Source organism: Dendrobates tinctorius, unplaced genomic scaffold (genome assembly GCF_039654945.1).
Source record: "Dendrobates tinctorius isolate UK_male_01 unplaced genomic scaffold, ASM3965494v1 ptg000111l, whole genome shotgun sequence".
Taxonomy (NCBI): Eukaryota; Metazoa; Chordata; class Amphibia; order Anura; family Dendrobatidae; genus Dendrobates; species Dendrobates tinctorius.
The window spans coordinates 34,557,592-34,578,130 of NW_027361779.1; the positions used below are offsets into that span (position 1 = coordinate 34,557,592).

Genomic DNA, 20,539 nt, shown 5'->3' on the forward strand with positions numbered 1-20,539 from the left:
ATTATTTATATCTTTTTGTTTTCATTATAAAAGCACTGTGGGCAAATCTATGCATTTTCCATATACAGCATTAATTTTTGCCATATTTATAATTTTTTATTTTTTTTGGGGGGGTGGGGGCATTGTCAATTTTTCCATAAGAAAGCAAAAAACACAAATATCCTAAAATAAAAAAGTAAAAAATAAACTGCAAATAATGCATAAAGTTAATAATAAGGGTATTTAGTAAACATAATATTGATCAAAATAATGTACAAGCCATCCCACCACGTCACGGCAACCCTTGTGGGACAGTCCCTACTCTAGTATTTAAAACCTTTTCACTTGCCAAGTGACGTGAATGTGAACAAGGATCGAGGGACTGACCCACTAGTAACAGCTTAGGCCGGACTGGATGGCTTTCCCAGCTCAGAAAGAGGGCGGTCACACCCCTATATGCACAGAATGCACAATAAAATGAAGTTCCATAAGGTATGACACTTTTCTGGTGTTCTTATGCAAAGGCTCATGTATAGAACTTCGAATAAGTTAGGAGGAAAAAAAATCCTATTAATTAAAGGTGAGTGAAGGAGCCCTTAGGCTATGTGCACACGTAGTTTTTTTGGTGTGCGGATTTTGTAGAGAAAACCGCAGGTAAATCCGCAGGACAAAAGTCCTGCGTTTTATCTGCGGTTTTGCCCTGCGGTTTTACACCTCATAATGGATGAGGTGTAAAACTGCAGCGTTTCTGCACCAAACAATTGACATGCTGCGTATTGTAAACCGCAGCAAAACCGCGTGGAAAAAAACGCAGCATGTGCACAGCTTTTTTTAATTTCCATAGGAAATAAAGGTACTGTACAACGCAGCAGAATCTGCTGCGGACCCGCAGGTGCAGAAACGCTGCGGAACCGCAGCAGAATCCGCACCGTGTGCACATATCCTAAAACTTGCTTAAACATAAAAGTGCAATGACACCTCATTACCACCATGAGTCAGGTGTGGCTTAGTAAAAAATTTTCTAATAGCTTTTGTACCGTTTTGGGCTCGGGGGGGAACTCAATCTAGTTATCTTCATCTTCAGTCCTTTTTTTTCTGTTCCTCTTTCTGTGCATCTTTGTATTTACATGTCTGTTATGCTTGTTCTCCTTGTTTCTTTTTCTGTTGTCTATTTTTTTTTCTTTAAGTACAACAATCAAGATCATATTTAAAACAGAGGAAGCAAAAGAGCCAGGGGATAGCAGACAGACATCATTCTAAATTGGATGATAATAAGAAACCTGTCTCAACCTTCCATACCGGTATTGCTTTTGTTGTGCTAGTTAAGTTGATTGTATTGTACAGTTTTTTCTGTTTGACACATTTTTATGTAACCACATCTCGCAATGCATGGCAATATTTTCTAGTTGGCTGCCATGTTATGTCACTGATTGAGGACCCTATAGGCTCAAATAAACGATACCACCAATTATATGAGCGTGGCAAACAATACCACGTTCATATCATGGCTGGGAGTATAATGCTTCGGTGTGATTGTACTTAGCACACAAACATGAAAAATAACCTCCTGATCTGCCCATCAACACAGTAAAGGGCGAAACGCGTTTAGGTGACATAGCACTGGTGCTAGGGACTGTATCGTCACGGTCCAGCAACTGTCAGGCTTTAGATTTATCAGTCCCCCTATTATTTAAAGATACAGTTTGTGCTTATGGTGAGGGGTGTTATTGAATCAATGTGAACAGACGTGATTCAATAACTAATCACTCCTCTGCTTCTATTTGTCCTAAGGAGCTTCTAATTTGAGCAGTCTTACAGTGATGCTAGTGACACTGGTTTAAGTCTATGGTACTAGGTGGCAGTTTTTGTCTTGCCATGGTACTTTATATGGAAACTTTCCTTTTCCAATTGAGGATAATGTGCAATAGGTGTTGCACTTTATTAGACTGTTTTTTTTTCATTGCGTTAGAGTCTTATATCAGGGCTCTATGGAATTAATGGTACACGGTCAATGATTAATATTTCCTTATAAAGGGCAAAGTGCAATAATTGGTCGATCCCTATGCGCATGATAAATTTTGGGCTATACTGAGTCCTATATTATGGCTCATTCTATTATTGATGACATATAATCAAAAATATTTCCCCTATAAAGGGCAAAGTGCAGTTATCCTTTGATCTTTATGCACATTATATTTTTCTGGGATATTTTCCTCTGTCGTGGATGCAGTGTGGGAGATGCATTTCTTGTATTTGTATCCATATAGGATACAATATTGGGTCCTCTCATTTTACTATCCTTGATATCCCAGTGTCCTACTTTAATTTTATCAGTGTCCATTACATTACCCTGGTTTTGTCACCTTCGGGGTAGACTGCACAAAAGTATGGTGGATCGGTTATCATTATTTTATTTAGTTTTCTTTATAAGTTATATTTTATGTTGTTATTCTAAGTTTAGGGTATAATTTATGTAAAAGGGGTATTCTCTCAATTTATTAAATTGCTTTAGTTAGCTAGACATCATGAAAATAAGCAAGTTTGCTATTAAGTTGCTTTTGCTTCTTCTATCTGCGAGCATTTTCCTGTAATATGAGCTTTTATCTTTCATAGTGTACAACTCATTTCCATAGAGCTTGGCCACTAGCACCTTCCCAGATCCTGGCCAAAAGTGCACAGTACATACATTCTAGGAAAAAGGTTAACTCCTAACATCACAGTCACCTCTCTCCAGCCCATTTATTGGTATACAGCAGTTATCTGCTCCCCTCCATTTCACTCCCTCAGCTTCTGAGCCTGCAGCTTTCAGAGCAGGTCTTCAAGTCACGACGCTGTCCTCAGCTGTGTTCTTGTTCAAATGCCATGTTATTTCTATATGTAAATATTGTGATTAGAGTGTATACTCCATCAATCAGTAAAGACGGAGGCTTGGCTTGCTAGCAGGTATCATACTCAGGGACACAACATTTGATGTGAACTTTTTATCTGATTTTCCCTATAACTGGGGCTGGAATATTAGTTCCTGTTACACTGTAAATTCATATTACTGCCAGCATAGCTGAGTTGACTTGGACTCCTAGAACCCAGCAGCTCCTTCTCCTTCTTTACACCTAGTATTCACATGATTACTGGGCCCGGAAGAGGAAGCACTGTCAGTGCTTCCTATACTGCATGCACATCTCTTGTTCAGCTCTGTGTTTACAGCAATCAGTAAGAGAGATATGTCAATAGAGATGAGTGAATTTGTTCGGATTTGGTTCCAAATACGATCGGATTCGAAATATTGTTTTTTGCAATATTTGTCCAACACAGCCGAACTTTAATAGAGGCAATGGGAGTAGAAATTACCGAATATGTTCGTAAAGTAACATAAGACATACATTCGGCACGAATAGTGGTCGAATATGGCCCAAATGTGTCAAAATCAGATATAGGGCCAAAATCCGAACAAATTCACTCATCTCTAGCAATAAACTCTGACGTCTATTTGGGGATTCCAGCTGTGTCTGACTTATAGTTGAAATTCTATGCAGCGATATTTTCGAATGGGCTGTCTGCAAGTAGTTACACTGAAGCTTCAGCAGCATCAAAGTCACCTTTATTAGATTCTGTTAAATGTGAGTTGCAGACTTTATTTTTTTTTCCATTTAATAACTCGCTCATTCTTTAATTCTCTTTTCTCCCACTTTCTTTTTCCTAATGACTCCAAATACCCCTTAACCATACAATAGAACAGAATCCTTGTAGACCATCCCTTAACAGGACACTGGATAAATGCATGAAATTGGATCAATATTACAAATCAAAGCAGACATGTTGTTTTGATGATCAAGATGAATCCCTTTCTTCTGAGAGTGCAGAAAGTCCGGATGGTAAAATATCAGTTTATGTATGCCGTTTGGTCATGAGGTCTTGTGATAAAATGCCTTGATCAAGTGTTTCCATCTACCCTAAAGGAGTATTATTGTGACATGTATTGCAATGTGGTTTACAATTTATCATTAACAGTAATTCTGACAAGGAGTATTACAATTGTTTTTCTCCTTTTTGAAATTCTCACATCTGAGCAGTTTTGACTGGAGTGAACAATTGTTGAAAGAACATTGAGCTGTATCCCCATTTTGTAACAGTCTGTTAAAGCCCAAATTGTTCTGAGTTTTTGCTACTTTGTCTCAGAGCAGCATTATGTAGGGGCAGAGACCATGATTCCTGAGATGTATCACTTGATTTGCTGGTTGCTACAATTTGGATACAATATCTGTTTTATCTGCTGCAGATATAATAATAATATTTATATAGCGCCAACATAATCCGCAGCGCTTTATAGTTTAACAGTTTCAAAACACAAGTCATAAGTAACAACGTTAACAATACAATAAAGCAAAATAAGACGACCCTGCTTGTGAGAGCTTACAATCTACAATGAGGTGGGGCAGATACAGAGTACAGGTGTGTATTTACAATGATGTATTTACAATGATGGTCCAGCCATCTTGAGGCAGTTGGGGATAGATAGAGATAGTGGGTGTGCTACACACACTTACACATAAATTGACTTTGATCAGGGATCATGATAGGTCGCTCTGAACAAGTGTGTTTTGAGGGAGTGCTTAAAACTATGCAAATTGTGGATGGTCCTAATTTCTTGGGGTAGAGCATTCCAGAGGATTGGCGCAGAACGGGAGAAGTCTTGGAGTTGGGAGTGGGAGGTGCAGATTAGTGCAGAGGTTAGTCGAAAGTTGTTTGCAGAGCGCAACGGTCGGTTAGGCCGATAGACAGAAATGAGGGAGGAGATGTAGGGGGGGGATGTAGGAGAGCTTTGTGGGTGAGAACAAGTACTTTGAATTGCATCCTATAATGAATGGGCAGCACGGGTAATGATTGGCGAAGAGCAGACGCGTCCGAATACCGATTAGCCAGATGGATCACCCTGGCTGCTGCATTAAGTATGGACTGGAGAGGGGAAAGTCGAGTAACGGGGAGGCCAATTAATAGGATGTTGCAGTAGTCTAGGCGGGAGTGGATCAATGCGACAGTGAGGGCTTTTGTTGTTTCCATGGTGAGAAAAGGGCGGATTCTGGAGATGTTTATTAGGTGTAAGCGGCAAGAGATTGTATATGGGAGGTGAAGGAGAGATTGGTGTCAAACATAACACCCAGACATGCCGGGGTGTTATTATGGTGCCACCCACGGAGAGGGAAATGTCAGATTTAGGGAGGTTAGTAGACGGCAGGAGCAGAAGAAGTTCAGTTTTTGAGAGGTTGTGTAAATACCTTCTGATGGTTTGTATAGTCATTGATTGATGCCTTAGTCTGGTATGTGATGGCTAGTGTCATGATCCCAGTGCAGGTTTTTGAGCTGCACGTCAGGGGTTAATTTCTGGAGCTGAGTGCAGGTTTTGACCTGCACACCTGGGGTTAATGATTGTGGCCTCTCTTTGGTACTGGGAGAGCTTCTTAAACCCCTGGGAAGCTCAAATCCCTGTCAGTTATACTTTTGCCTTTGGCCTGAGTGTGGTGACCTCTGTGTGCCTGTTTGTTGTTATAGCTTGTTTATATGGTTCTGACCCGGTTCTGCTCTCCGGTGTGAGTTTGCCTGTTGATTCTGTACTGCGCTACCCTCTGTGTATGACTCATTGCCTGTGAGCTGACTACTCTTTGCTCACCCCTCTTGTACCTTGCAGCTATCTCTGTGTATGACTCATTGGCTACGTCCTGACTATCCTCCCTGTCTATGCCCCTTGGTAACTTTGTCTCGCAGTTACCCTGCTAGGAGTTCTCTTGCAGCTCCTAGCTCTCTGGAGTTTGGGCCACGCCCACAGCAGTCACGCGCTTCAGGTTCTGCTGTTCTGAAGTACGCACCGACTCGGCTGCTGCCCGCTCCACAGGTATCTTTGAGCACAGTTTACTTTACTCAGGACACGCGCACTGGCTCAGTGAGCAAGTTCAGTGCGGTGTTCCTGACATTATAACTGACCCTGAATTTTTTTTTTTCTCTCCTCACTTCTGCAGCATGGACCCAATGTGTGCTTTATCTGAGAAGGTGAAATGCTTGACTCAGTCGCTGCAGAAGCTTAGTTTGGAACACCAAGCTCTGACCCAGTCCCAACGGCGGGTTGAGGACTCAGTTCAGGGGGTGCTTTCCGCAGGCTTTCAGCAGGTGGGGAATAGAGATGTCATTTTAGTCCCACCCGAATCCCCGGTTAAATTGCCAGATACGTTTTCTGGTAACAAAGATGAATTCAGAGCATTTAAGGAGGGCTGTAAGCTCTTTTTCTCTTTGAGACCCCACTACTCTGGGGATGAGAAACAGAGGGTGGGGGTGGTTATGTCCCTGCTTAGGGGTCCCCGCAAGCCTGGGCATTTTTGCTTTCCTCTTCTGCCCCAGAGAGAATGTCTGTGGATGCCTTTTTTTTAATCCTTTGGGCTTATTTATGATGAGCCTGATAGAGTGCATTTGGCTGAGGATAAGGTGATGAGTGTCTGTCAGGGGGAGCACTCAGCCGAGTGGTTCTGTACTGAATTCAGACGTCGGGTAGCCGAGATTTCTTGGAGTGATGCCGCCCTTCGGGGGCTGTTCCGTAGAGGCCTGTGTGAACGTCTGAAGGATGCCTTGGCACTCCATTCCTCCACCTGACTCCCTGGAGGATGCCATGAGCCAAGCGGTTCACATGGATCGCAGACTACGGGCTAGAGGCGTTATGCAACTGGAAACACCTTTATTCTTCAGTGGGGATGAGACCCGGACTCTTCCTGTGGCTATAGAGGTGAGTGTTGTCACCTGTGAGGAAAAGGAAAGAAGACGCCGCCGGGAGAAGCAGTTGTGCTTCTATTGTGGGGAATATGGACACTGGAAGAAGGACTGCCCCTCCTGTCCGTCATCCTCCAAGATGGCGGGAAACGACTAGGTCTGGGTAGTAGTCGAGGAGGCTACCCAGACCTTCAGGTACAATTTTCCTCCGGTGCAAAAATGGTGCTGCAGGTGGAACTGGAACTTGGTAATGGTCCGGTTCAGACTACTGCTTTTGTTAACTGTGGTTCTGCTGTGAACCTGATTGATACCAAAATTGTGACTCTTATTAAGATGGGGACAGTCAGGCTTCAGGATCCTGTTAAACTTGTGGCAATTGACTCGTCCCCTCTTACCCAGGACGGTATCTGTTGCACGTCTGAACTTTTTCCTCTAAAAGTGGGTTCCACCCATGTGGAAAAACTAAGTTGTCTTGTGCTAGATAACTTGCTTGCAGGACTGGTACTGGGGATGCCTTGGCTTCAACGCCATAATCCTACCATTGATTGGGTTGCAGAGTAGATCACTCAATGGGGATGCAAGGATAAATGTGGTATCCTGGGACACCTTTTTAATGCTGTTCAATCCGTATCTGTGTCGTCTGTCGGTCTGGAACGTATTCCGGAGTACCTGAAGGATTTCGAAGACATTTTTTCCAAAAGTGAGGCTGAGGCGCTGCCACCACATAGACCCTACGATTGTGCCATTGATTTAGTACCCGGAGCCAAGTTACCTAAGGCTCAAATGTTCAATTTGTCTGGGCCTGAGCGCCAAGCCATGAAGGAGTACATAACTGAGAGTCTCCGCAAAGGGCATATCAGGCCTTCTGTGTCACCTGTGGCAGCAGGATTCTTCTTTGTGAAGAAGAAAGATGGTGGTTTGCGGCCGTGCCTCGACTTTCGGGAACTAAACAAGATAACGGTTAGGAACACTTACCCGCTGATTTCCGGGGGGCCTACAATCTGATAAGGGTTTGGGATGGGGATGAGTGGAAAACTACGTTCCTCACATCAGAAGGACTCTTTGAAAACCTGGTAATGCCGTTTGGGTTAACTAAGGCACCCGCTATTTTCCAGAATTTCATCAGTGTTGTTTTCTGACCTGATAGGCCGTTTTGTTATTATTTATTTGGATGACATTTTGGTGTATTCCCCGGACAACCAATCTCACTTGCAACATCTACAGACAGTTCTCCAGAGACTCAGGGAGAACCAATTGTTCGCTAAATTGGAAAAATGTTCGTTTTTTGTACAGGAACTGTCTTTTTTTGGGGTTGATTGTGTCCTGTGAGGGGTTTCGAATGGATCCTAAGAAGGTGCTGGCGATGGCTGACTGGGTTCAGCCTCGAGATCTCAAGGGGCTCAAGCGCTTCTTAGGATTTGCTTACTATTATCGGAGATTCATTAAAAGTTTCTCACAAGTGGTTAAACCACTCACGGATCTTACCCAGAAGGGCGCTGGTGTGAAAAATTGGTCTGTACTCGCTAAGGAGTCCTCAGCTATTAAGAAATGTTTCATGTCCGCCCCGGTGTTGGTCCAACCATATCCGTCCAAACCATTCATTGTGGAGGTGGATGCTTCTGAAGTAGGGGTGGGGGCAGTGCTGTCCCAGGGTCCGGCCACCCTTACCAATCTCAGACCCTGTGCCTTCTCCAAGAAGCTCCCTTCAGCCGAGAGAAACTATGATGTAGGCAATAGAGAACTACTTGTGGTCAAGCTGGCGTTTGAGGAATGGAGGCACTTTTTTGGAAGGGATGGCTCACCCTATCACGGTTGTTACAGATCACAAAAATTTGGCATACCTTGAATCTGCTAAGAGGCTTACTCCTAGACAAGCCCGTTGGTCATTTTTTTTTTCACGATTTCAGTTTTCCATAACTTTTCGACCGGAGTCCAAAAAATGTTAAAGCGGATGCCCTGTCCAGAAGTTTTGACCCGGTGTCTCCCCCCAAGCAGCCATCCTCCATTCTTCCCCCAGGGGTGGTAGTGGCAGGGGTCTCATCTGAGTTGGAACAAGAAATTCTAAGGGCTCAGGCCCTAGCTCCGGCAACCAGGCCAGGGGATAAATTGTTTGTTCCAGATTTATTGCGGCCTAGACTTCTGCAGGAGTTTCATGAGTCTAGGCTGAGTACTCATCCAGGTATCACGGCCACTATAGAGGCAGTAGCCAGGGGTTTTTGGTGGCCTTCACTAAGGTCCGATGTCAAGAAATTTGTTTCTGCTTGTGGTGTGTGTTCCAAAGGCTCGCATAACTGGCCGGCTGGGGAACTCATACCTTTACCGGTTCCTGATAGGCCATGGACTCATCTTTCCATGGATTTTATTACCGGCCTTTCACCTTCCAGGGGCAATACCGTGATCTGGGTGGTGGTGGATAGGTTTTCTAAACAGGCCCATTTCATTCCCTTGGCAGCATTACCCTCAGCAGAAACATTGTCAAGGTTGTTTGTGCAGCATGTAGTCCAATTGCATGGGGTACCCCTGAATGTTGTGTCTGACAGAGGTGTGCAGTTTGTGGCCAAATTTTGGAGGGCGTTCTGTATGAAATTGGGTATCTCACTCTCCTTCTCGTCGGCATACCACCCGGAGAGTAATGGTCAGACAGAACGCACCAATCAATCCCTTGAACACCTTCTCAGGTGTCTGACCTCCGCCAGACAGGAGGATTGGTGTGATGCGTTACCGTTGGCTGAATTCGCTTTTAACAACCGGGTGAGTCAGTCCACCAACATGTCTCCATTCCTAATCAATTATGGGTTTAATCCGCATTTTGGGGAGTTTTCTCGGGTGGATTCCGGTTGTCCAGGGGTAGAGGGGTCCATTCAACGGTTAAAAAACCTCTGGGCTGAAGTCCAGCGTAATATCTCTCTGGCCCAGGGGAGGTACAAATATTTTGCTGACAAAAAGAGAAACATGGGAGACATGTTTCAGGTGGGAGAGAAGGTTTGGCTTTCCACACGTAACATCAACTTAAAAGGACCGTCAGCTAAGTTGAGACCAAAGTTCATTGGTCCGTACGAGATTATGGAGATAGTCAACCCAGTGGCATATAGGTTGCGTCTCCCTGCCTCCTTAAAAATATCCAGTATGTTCCATAAATCTCTCTTGAAATCCGTAGGGTCTGTCAAAGAGGACTCCGAGCCTGTTGTTCCTCCAGTGCTGGTGGCGGGTCAATTGGAGTATGAGGTCGGACATATTGTGGACTCTCGGCGGGTGCGCCGCTCTTTGCAGTACCTGGTCCACTGGAAGGGATATGGACCAGAGGAGCGCTCATAGGTCCCTGCTCACTCGGTACTTGCAGATCACCTGCTTCGGGCTTTCCATGCCAAGTACCCGGGGAAGCCTGGAGGTCCAGAGGCCCCCTGTTGAGAGGGGGGTACTGTCATGATCCCAGTGCAGGTTTTTGAGCTGCACGTCAGCGGTTAATGTCTGGAGCTCAGTGCAGGTTTTGAGCTGCACACCTGGGGTTAATGATTGTGGCCTCTCTTTGGTTCTGGGAGAGCTTCTTAAACCCCTGGGAAGCTCCAATCCCTGTCAGTTATACTTTTGCCTTTGGCCTGAGTGTGGTGACCTCTGTGTGCCTGTGCCTGTTTGTTGTTATAGCTTGTTTATATGGTTCTGACCCGGTTCTGTTCTCCGTTGTGAGTTTGCCTGTTGATTCTGTACTGTGCTACCCGCTAGGAGTTCTCTTGCAGCTCCTAGCTCTCTGTAGTTTAGGCCACGCCCCCAGCAGTCACGTGCTTCAGGTCCTACGGCTCTGAAGTACGCACTGACTCGGCTGCTGCCCGCTCCACAGGTATCTTTGAGCACAGTTTGCTTTACTCAGGACACGCGCACTGGCTCAGTGAGCAAGTTCAGTGCGGTGTTCCTGACAGCTAGTTTCTATTGCAGTATAGAATTGATTATTCTTGGAACCAGGGGTACGGCCATTTCTCCAAAGTGTCACGAGTAATTTTTCAGTATGACAATGTCAGGCTGCATATTGCTTGTGTTACTGTGAACAGTCTGCAAGGCCTAAATGTACTTTTTTTTGCCTGCAGCGCCTCTGAACTTGTCTCCTGTCTAGGACGTCTGGGAGATCATTGGTCGACTATTGCTAATGGAGCTGCTGTTAGCGGATCTTCATGATTTTCGTATCCAATTGCATTTAACTTGGGGGATCATTCCACAGACAATAGTTATTAAAGGGAATCTGTCACCTCGTTTTTGAGCTATGAGCTGCGGACACTGCCTTTCGGGGCTTATCTACAGCATTCTATAATGCTGTAGATAAGCCCCTGATCTAACCTGAAAGATACGAAAGCATGTTTTATTATACTCACCCGGGGGCGATCCGGTCCGATGGGTGTCGCATGTCCGGGTCCAGCACCTCCCATCTTCTTGCGATCTCGTCATCTTCCTCGTTTCATGTTGTGGCTCCTGCACAGGCATACTGATCTGCCCTGTTGAGGGCAGAGCCAAGTACTGCAGTGCGCAGGCGCCGGGCCTCTCTGACCTTTCCCAGTGCTTGCGCATTGCAGTAACAGGGCAAATCAGTACGCCTGCGCAGGAGCCACGACATGAAACAAGGAAGATGACGACATCGCAAGAAGATGTGAGGCGCCGGACCTGCGACACCCATCGGACCGGACCGCCCCGGGTGAATATAATAAAACTTGTTTTTCGTATCTTTCAGGTTAGATCGGGGGCTTATCTACAGCATTATAGATTTCTGAAGATAAGCCCCGAAAGGCAGTGGCCGCAGCTCATAGCTCAAAAATGAGGTGACAGGTTCCCTTTAACATTACTGATAACATGCCAAGGTGTATTTGTGCTCAGGGCGCTCAGACTTGATACTGAATAATCCAAGATGTTTTTAAAATTTTATTTCCATGTTTTCATCATTCGTATATCACTATCATCTCTGTCGATCCTGTGATTTCTATAGATCCATGACTTTTCCTTCTTGGTGTTGTAATTTCAATATTAAGGAGTGTAAATTGACAAAATGATGCCAGCATAAAAGACATATGGAAAAATGATGTCCTTTTCGTCTCTGTCTGTGCTGTTTATCTTTTTAGGACGTTGCAGCAGACCTTGTAGATAGTCACAGCCAGAAAAACCTACCTATACTATGAGATATAGATTTATCTGCAATCTGTCGCAATGGTGGATTGACGCCAAAGCATCCATTCAGACAATAACCACAAATTTTGTGAGCAGCTTGCCTTGAATGGTTTGAATACATGCTCTGTAGTCTTCTGGGATCTCCTGTATAACGTCTAAGAAGATTCACAATCTTTTAAATGAAGCCCCACATTGATATGTTCCTCCAACATATAATAATTGTAGTCCAGCAAACAAATGGTGCCTTTCTTTATTCGTGTATTGAGACGGAATGCAGTCCTGGTGGCCCCAACGACAAGAAGGGTGAGGAGATGCAACTGTTTTTCGCTGACGCATAATCTCAGGACTTGTTTGTGTAATAACCAAAGCATTTAAGTTAAATGCATACATCTAAATTGTACATTCTTTGCCCTTTAGACCTCGTGAGGACAAGCCGCAGCTTTTTAAAGTCTCAAAGTACATCACAGCCCATTGAGGAAGTAGAAGAGGAGCATGTTGAGGAGATGCAGCAATCCATTGATCCTCTGATCACATCAGTAGAAAAGGACAGCTTGGAGATTGACGGTGAGTACACAGGAGGTTCCCCTGTGGAGTTGGCAGGTTTGTTAAGTATTAACATACTTGCAGCAATTGTAGAGTAGACAAAGAATAGGAAATTAATTTTAGCCATAACTATTGGAACCCCCTCAATACCTCTATTCTTGCTATATAAGGCGTGATTGCTGTCATACTGTGAAAAGAATGAGAATTTGAGAAGGTAAAAGTTTATTCATATACTACAGTGGGTAAGGAAAGTATTCAGACTTCTTTACATTTTTCACTCTTTGTTTCATTGCAGCCATTTGGTAAATTGAAAAAAGTTCATTTTTTTCCTCATTAATGTACACTCTACTCTGCACCCTATCTTGACAGAAAAAAACAGAAATGTAGACATTTTTGCAAATATATTTAAGTTTTTCTTTCTTAATATCACATGATCATAAGTATTCAGACCCTTTGCTTTGATCGTTGGGTTTTTCTTTACCTCTCTCACCAAGGCTCTTCTCCCATGATTGCTCAGTTTGGCTGGACGGCCAGGTCTACAGTAGGAAGACTTCTGGTGTTCCCAAACGTCTTCCATTTAAGGATTATGGAGGTCACTGTGCTCTTAGGAACCTTGAGTACTGCAGAAATTCTTTTGTAACCTTGGCCAGATCTGTGCCTTGCCACAATTCTGTCTCTGAGCTCCTTGGCCAGTTCCTTTGACCTCATGATTCTCATTTGGGCTGACGTGCACTGTGAGCTGTGAGGTCTTATATAGACAGGTGTGTGCTTTTACAAATCAAGTCCTATCAGTTTAATTAAACACAGCTGGACTCCAATGAAGGAGTAGAACCATCTCGAGGATGATCCCAAGGAAATGGACAGCATGTGACTTAAATATGAGTGGCTGATCAAAGGGTCTGAATACTTATGACCATGTGATATTTCAGTTTTTCTTTTTTAATAAATTTGCAAAACTTTCTACATTTCTGTCAAGATGGGGTGAGAGTGTACATTAATGAGAAAAAAAATGAAATTTTTTGAATTTACCAAATGGCTGCAATAAAAGAAGAGTGAAAAATTTAAAGGAATCTGAATACTTTTCCTTAGTCACTGTATACACCCTTAGGGTATGTGCACACGTTGCAGATTTGGCCCTGCGGATCCGCAGCAGTTTTCCATGCAGTGTACAGTACCATGTAAACCTATGGAAAACCAAGTCCGCTGTGCACATGCTGTGGAAAATTCTACGCAGATTTGCTGCCGTTTATTTTCCACAGCATGTAAATTCTTTGTGCGGAATCCGCAGCCAAATCCAATCCAAATCCGCAACGTGTGCACATAGCCTTAGGCTATGTGCACACGTTGCGGTTTTTGCTGCGGATCCACTGTGGTTTTGGCCGCTGCCGATCTGCAGCAGTTCCGCAGACAGTGTACAGTAGCATGTAAATCTATGTGATTTACATTCTGCTGTGCACATGCTGCGGATTTCTAACTGCGGAAAAGCTGCGGTTTTGAATCCGCAGAAATAATTGACATGTCAATTATTTCTGCGGATTCTGCTGTGGTTTGCCACCTATTCCATTGTCCAGGTGTCAAACCGCAGGGGAAAACCGCAGGCCAATCCGCAGGTAAAACCGTAGGTGATTTTACCTGCGGTTCCGCAGATACAAATCCGCAGACCAATCCGCAGCGTGTGCACATAGCCTCAAAGTATGGTTGATTGTCGTGGAGCAGGCTCTTTGTAACATAGTATCAGAACATGTATCAGTTTTAACCTGTTGTGTGATGAAAGCTTACTTTACCTGTTCATGCAGGTTTAGACGCCAAAGCTGCATATTTTTGTTCTGTGGGGAAAAAAAATTGACTTGTGTCAAGATATCTATTGTTTTTATGGTTGTCGTGAACATATTAGGGACTTTCCAATAACACCTATAGTAAAATGTTTTTTATGCTGTGATTGCTACAGTTTTGTTCTTTTACTAGGTAGAATCGCCTAGCAAACTGCCGTACTCTAGTCTCCCTGTAGGGCTCTATGCCTCAATAAAGCACTTGAAATTTGCCTTTCCAGACATAGGCACTTTCACAGAAACCTTTTATGTCTTTCTTTAAAAAGACTAACATAAAAAAGAAAAGTAAAACGCAAAAATAACATATTATGTATTTTAGAATCAGTTGTGGCTTCTGGACCAAATCAGACATTTCATGGGGTTGGACTTGATACTTTGGAAGAACAAGAAGAAAAGGAAAGATTTTTTGCAAGACTTGAAAAAGGGGCTTCATCTACCATTGACTATTCTAAATTAATTAAGGAACTGGATTCTACTGATTCCACACAACGTACAGCCTATATGCGGTGAGGTCTTTATTTCTTGTCTACTTTCATCCTGTTGTCTATTTCAAGCGTAGAAAAGGTTTCGTCTAGGTCAGTGTTTCCTAAACTCCTGTCCTCATGCCTCCAACAGGTCATGTTTTCAGGATTTCCATTAGGTTGCACAGGTGAGAGAATTCTGGATGTCTATATGATATTCACACCACTTATACAGTTCTAAGGAAATCCTGAAAACTTGACATGCTGGGGGCTGTGATGACTAGAGTTTGGGAAACTGTGATATTGATAGCCTCCTCTCTATGCAGCATGTGATATACTGCTACTACAGATCACATATGTATGGCACAACCACTAACATTCCATCCACACAAATTTGTACATGGTCATCAACCAAGAACTTACAGGACTGAAATCCATCACTACTGCATTCTTATTTGTATGATTTGATTTGTTAGCAGTGCATTATTACTCTTTGGTCACAGTTTATGGATTTCATATGTGTTTTTAGATTTCTTTTTACTTTTGTAACTCTTAAGTTGCTCCCTACTGTTAGAAGACCCAGTAAAATAATTAAAGAAGTGAATGCTCTGACGGTGGCATGTGGCAAATGCTTGTAGGCTAGCCCTGCCCGATGTGTGTAAATTACTATAAAATAGTGTTTTATATTGTGTATTATATTTTCTTTTATTTTTAGTGATAATGATCATGTTCCAGAGGATGAGCATAAAGATGAAAGTAAAGATTTGTCAGGTAAATTCAGTAGCATGTGGTGTTATGGGCACGTTTTTGTTCCTCACCAGATGTCGTAAACTGAAGGTGGCCCAACTCCGTAGACATGACTAAACACCATACACTTGCGCACTCAGCATATGTAATAATAATAATAATAATAAATTTTATTTTTATAGCGCCGACATATTCCGCAGCACTTTACATTTCAGAGGGGATTTGTACAGACAATAGACATTACAGCATAACAATAATCACATCCAGTAGATTATAACAAATAACAAGAGGAGTGAGGGCCCTGCTCGCAAGCTTACAGTCTATGAGGAAAGAGGGAGACACGAAAGGTGGGTGGTAACAGTTGCCCTGATTGTATGGACCAGCCATAATGTTAAGTGTGTAACAGTACAGACACAGAGGGCTAATGGATGCATAAAGCATGTGGGAACATGATGCTGGGAACCTGGTTATGGTAAAACTTTTGGCTCTGCCACACAGGGATAGGTTAGGTTAATGTGTTGAGGCGATAGGCCAGTCTGAATAAATGCGTTTTCAGGACACGCTTAAAATTGTGGGGATTGGGGACTAATCGTATTGACCTGGGAAGTGCATTCCAAAGAATTGGCGCGGCACGTGTAAAGTCTTGGAGACGGGAGTGGGAGGTTCTGACTATTGAGGATACTAACCTCAGGTCATCAGCAGAACGGAGGGCGCGGGTAGGGTGGTATACTGAAACAAGGGAGGAGATGTAGGGTGGTGCTGAGCCATGGAGGGCTTTGTGGGTGAGGGTAATAAGTTTATACTGAATTCTGGAGTGGAGGGGTAGCCAGTGTAATGACTGGCACAAGGTAGAGGCATCGGTGTAACGTTTGGTGAGGAATATGATCCTGGCTGCAGCATTCAAGACAGATTGGAGAGGGGAGAGTTTGGTAAGAGGGAGACCGATTAGAAGAGAGTTACAATAGTCGAGACGAGAATGAATAAGAGAAACAGTAAGAGTTTTTGCAGAGTCAAAAGTAAGAAAAGGTCGAATTCTAGAAATGTTTTTGAGGTGCAGATGACAAGAGCGAGCCAGTGATGGAATGTGGGGGGCAAAGGAAAGCTCGGAATCAAGTATGACCCCAAGACAGCGGGCATGTTGCTGGGGAGTAATAGTGGAACCACACACAGAAATAGCAATGTCGGGTATAGGTACATTAGTAGCGGGAGGAAACACCAGGAGTTCAGTCTTTGACAGGTTCAGTTTCAGATATAGTGAGGACATGATATTAGACACAGCGTTTAGACAATCGCCAGTGTTTTCTAGAAAGGCTGGCGTGATGTCAGGAGAAGAAGCGTATAATTGGGTGTCTTCAGCATAGAGATGGTACTGGAAACCAAATCTACTGATTGTTTGACCAATAGGGGCAGTGTACAAGGAGAAGAGGAGGGGGCCTAGAACCAATCCTTGAGGAACCCCAACAGTAAGGGGAAGGTGAGAGGAGGAGGAACCGGCAAAAGAAACAGTAAAGGAGCGGTCGGAGAGATAGGAGGAGAACCAGGAGAGAACGGTGTCCTTGAGGCCAATGGAATGGAGCATAGTGAGGAGGAGCTGATGATCCACAGTGTCGAATGCTGCAGAGAGATCCAAGAGAATTAGCATGGAGTAATGACCATTTGATTTAGCTGTTAGCAGATCATTAGAGACTTTAGTGAGGGCAGTTTCGGTGGAGTGTAAAGAGCGGAAACCGGATTGGAGAGGGTCGAGAACAGAGTTTTCTGAGAGATAGCGGATAAGACGGGAGTGGACCAGGCGTTCCAGGAGTTTAGAGATGAAGGGAAGATTAGAGACAGGTCTATAGTTAGCGGCACAGTTTTGGTCGAGGGATGGTTTTTTAAGTAGTGGATGTATGATGGCATGCTTAAATGAGGAGGGAAAAATACCAGAAGAGAGAGAGAGGTTAAATATTTTAGTTAGGTGAGGGGTGACAGCAGGGGAAAGGGACTGGAGGAGATGTGACGGAAATGGGTCACTGGTGCAAGTAGTTGGGCGAGAAGATGCAAGGAGCCTGCTTAGTGCATGGTATGAGGGGATTTGGAGATAATTTCCTGTCGGATCTGGTCAATTTTTTCTTTGAAGTAATTGGCCAGATCGTCAGCTCGGAGCTCCGTGGTTGGGGCCTGTACTCTTGGATTGAGTAGAGAATGAAAAGTGTCAAAGAGACGTTTCGGGTTGTTGGACAGTGAGGTGATGAGGGTGTTGAAATAGGTTTGTTTGGAGAGGTGAAGGGCAGTGTTGTATGTTCTAAGCATAAACTTAAAATGGATGAAATCTTCGTGTAGATTGGATTTTCTCCACAGACGTTCGGCGCACCTGGAGCACCGCTGCAGGAAACGTGTTTGCACCGTGTGCCAGGGTTGTCGCCGTCTGTGTTGTGGTGTTCTATTTATAGGGGGTGCAAATTCATCCAGGGCACTTTGAAGTGTTTCATTGTAATGCTTCAATGCAGAATCAGGACATGAGAGGGTGGAGATAGGGGCCAATGAAGACTGCAAGTTCTTCAGAAGTTTCTGGGTGTTAATGGCCTGTATGTTTCTATAAGTCTGGACAGTGGGGGTGACCTGAGCAGCCTGGCAGTTCTTTATAGAGAATGAAAGAAGATTGTGGTCAGAGAGCGGGAGAGGGGAGTTTGCAAAATCATCCACTGCACAAAGCCGAGAGAAGACCAAGTCGAGGGAGTTTCCGTCTTCATGCGTTGGAGAATTAGTAAGCTGCGAAAGGCCAAATGAGGAGGTTAGAGATAAAAGGTGAGTAGCAGATGGGGAGAGGGGAAGAGCAATGGGGATGTTGAAATCTCCCATGATGAGGGTAGGGATGTCACAGGAGAGAAAATGTGGAAGCCAAGTGGCAAAATGATCCAGGAACTGATGGGAGGGGCCGGGAGGACGATACACCACCGCCACTTGCATGGAGAAAGGGGTGTAGAGTCTGACGGCATGGACCTCAAAAGAAGGGAAGACAAGTGAGGGTACTTGAGGGATAACCTGAAAGGTACATTTTGGTGATAGGAGCAGACCAACGCCTCCACCAGCTCTATTGTCTGATCTTGGGGTATGAGAGAAGTGTAGCCCCCCCGTATGAAAGAGCAGCAGCAGCGGTAGTATCTGACTGCTGGATCCAGGTTTCAGTAAGAGCCAGAAGGTTAAGAGAATTAGAAAGGAAGAAGTCATGAATGAAGGAGAGTTTGTTACACACTGAGCGAGAATTCCAAAGTGCACAATTAAGAGAGACAGATGGCATGCAGGGAATATTAATAAGATTAGAGGGGTTTCTGAGTGTAGCAGTGGGGGGGTTTGACTTTCTATAACATGGGGGACCAGGGTTGGGAGCAATGTCTCCTGCGACTAGGAGAAGGAGGATAGAAAGAGTGAGCAGATGGTTAAGTGATTTGTGAGAGCGTCTCTGGTGTTGAATGGTGGGACTGCCTGGATCTGTGCAATTTAACAATTTGAAAAGAGCGTGAGTGCTATACATAGGAGAGGAAAGAAGCGAGGTGCCAATATGGTTGGAGTGTGGAGAGTTAATGCCAGGGCGGTGGATGTGTGTGAATGCAGCGGCAAGGATATACATTACACAAATGCATATGGTATATATTTGTTGTACTCCAAATGTACAGGGAGTAGATGTATATAAATGTCTTACCTGTCTCCTGCCCTGTCTAACTGCCATGTTATAACTGCCAGAAGTACTTTGATACATGTACTTCGATTACATGTGCATAAATGCCACCCCTGCATAAATGCTCCCCCTAGCTATGTCTGAATATATAGGAGGTTAAGGCTAAGTTTTTTTTTTTGTTTTTTTTTGGCTCTCTCTTCTCGATAATCAATCACACTAAATTGAGACACCAGGACCCAATAAAATGTTGTGGTCAAATAAACACATGTCCAGCACCATAAAGCACTTTGAAAAGTTTCTTGACCTCACAACATAAGGGGACAAGCAGAGTAAGTTGAAAAAAACTATATACCAGATATAAGTTTGCAGAGTTGAAAACACATAGATAGCATTCAGGATTAACTGCTTGCTGACATTGAATGGAGACACAGGAGTGGATTCAGAGCAGAGACTGGAAAAGCTGGTTACCAGATATAAATTTGCAGAGTTGAAAACACAGATAGCATTCAGGATTAACTGCTTGCTAACATTGAATGGAGACACAGGAGTGGATTCAGAGCAGAGACTGGAAAAGCTGGTTACCTGTATGAAGAGAATAGAGATGCTGTGTAGATCATTTTTGTAAAACACTTGCAGAAAAATTTGCAAACTTCTTAACAGTATAGTCCATAATCAATCTATTTTTTCCAAATTACCAGTAAATTATAGTGAAGACTTTGAAGATGAACTTGAAGCCAACACTCATTTTGTCAGAAAATCGGAAGAAGAAAATGATAACCCAATGGAGTCTCCAAATCAGGTGAGATTATAACTTTTTTTTTAAGTTGTATGGTTCTACATCGATATACATCATAAAGTGTAAATGTGGAGATTACAATCCAGCCCACGTACTTGTGACATAAACCAATTTGCAGCTTCCGCTTGTCAGTTTTGTTGTCCATAGAGAAAACTAAAGGCGCAAAAGGTAAAGTATATTTTAGCAACATTTTCAGGGATTTTTTTATTCATTTTCAGAGAACTCTTCTCAATTGCTACTGTGTTGTTTTAAATAAGAAAAAATAGTTTTTCTCGCCCTTCCCAGGTCCATCTGTGCTCCCGGTGTCTGTTCATTTTGTCTGCAGTGTTGACCTCACGTTGAAAGTGCCACAGCCAATAAGTGGGCTCGGAGGCTCTGTCTAAGCGGATGTTAAACGCGCGGCTCAGAGCCGCTCACTGATTGATTGCAGCGTTGTCAATATGACATCAGCACTGCAAACAATAATAGACACGAGAGCAGCGGTGGAGACTCAACACGAGTCAGGGAGGAGTGAGCAAAGCAATGTTTGTGTTTTTTAAGGCCACGTTCACATGTTCAGTATTTGGTCAGTATTTTACATCATTATCTGTAATGTAAGCCAAAACCAGGAGTGGGTGATAAATACAGAAGT

The 20,539-nt window shown here is 43.7% G+C and overlaps 1 protein-coding gene across 5 annotated transcripts in view; it reads left to right on the forward strand.

Moving 5' to 3' along the window:
• CEP162 (centrosomal protein 162) overlaps nt 1–20,539 on the forward strand; it is a 179,909-nt gene that overhangs the window by 23,223 nt on the left and 136,147 nt on the right. For 4 of the 5 annotated variants that reach the window (XM_073589647.1, XM_073589643.1, XM_073589645.1 and 1 more), the window contains exons 3-6: nt 12,292–12,438; nt 14,566–14,752; nt 15,423–15,478; nt 19,811–19,911. In XM_073589647.1, coding sequence (XP_073445748.1) covers nt 12,292–12,438; nt 14,566–14,752; nt 15,423–15,478; nt 19,811–19,911 — 491 coding nt within the window. Of the gene's footprint in view, nt 1–3,737; nt 3,852–12,291; nt 12,439–14,565; nt 14,753–15,422; nt 15,479–19,810; nt 19,912–20,539 lie in introns of those variants that run through there. The other variant, XM_073589646.1, reaches the window with a different exon arrangement.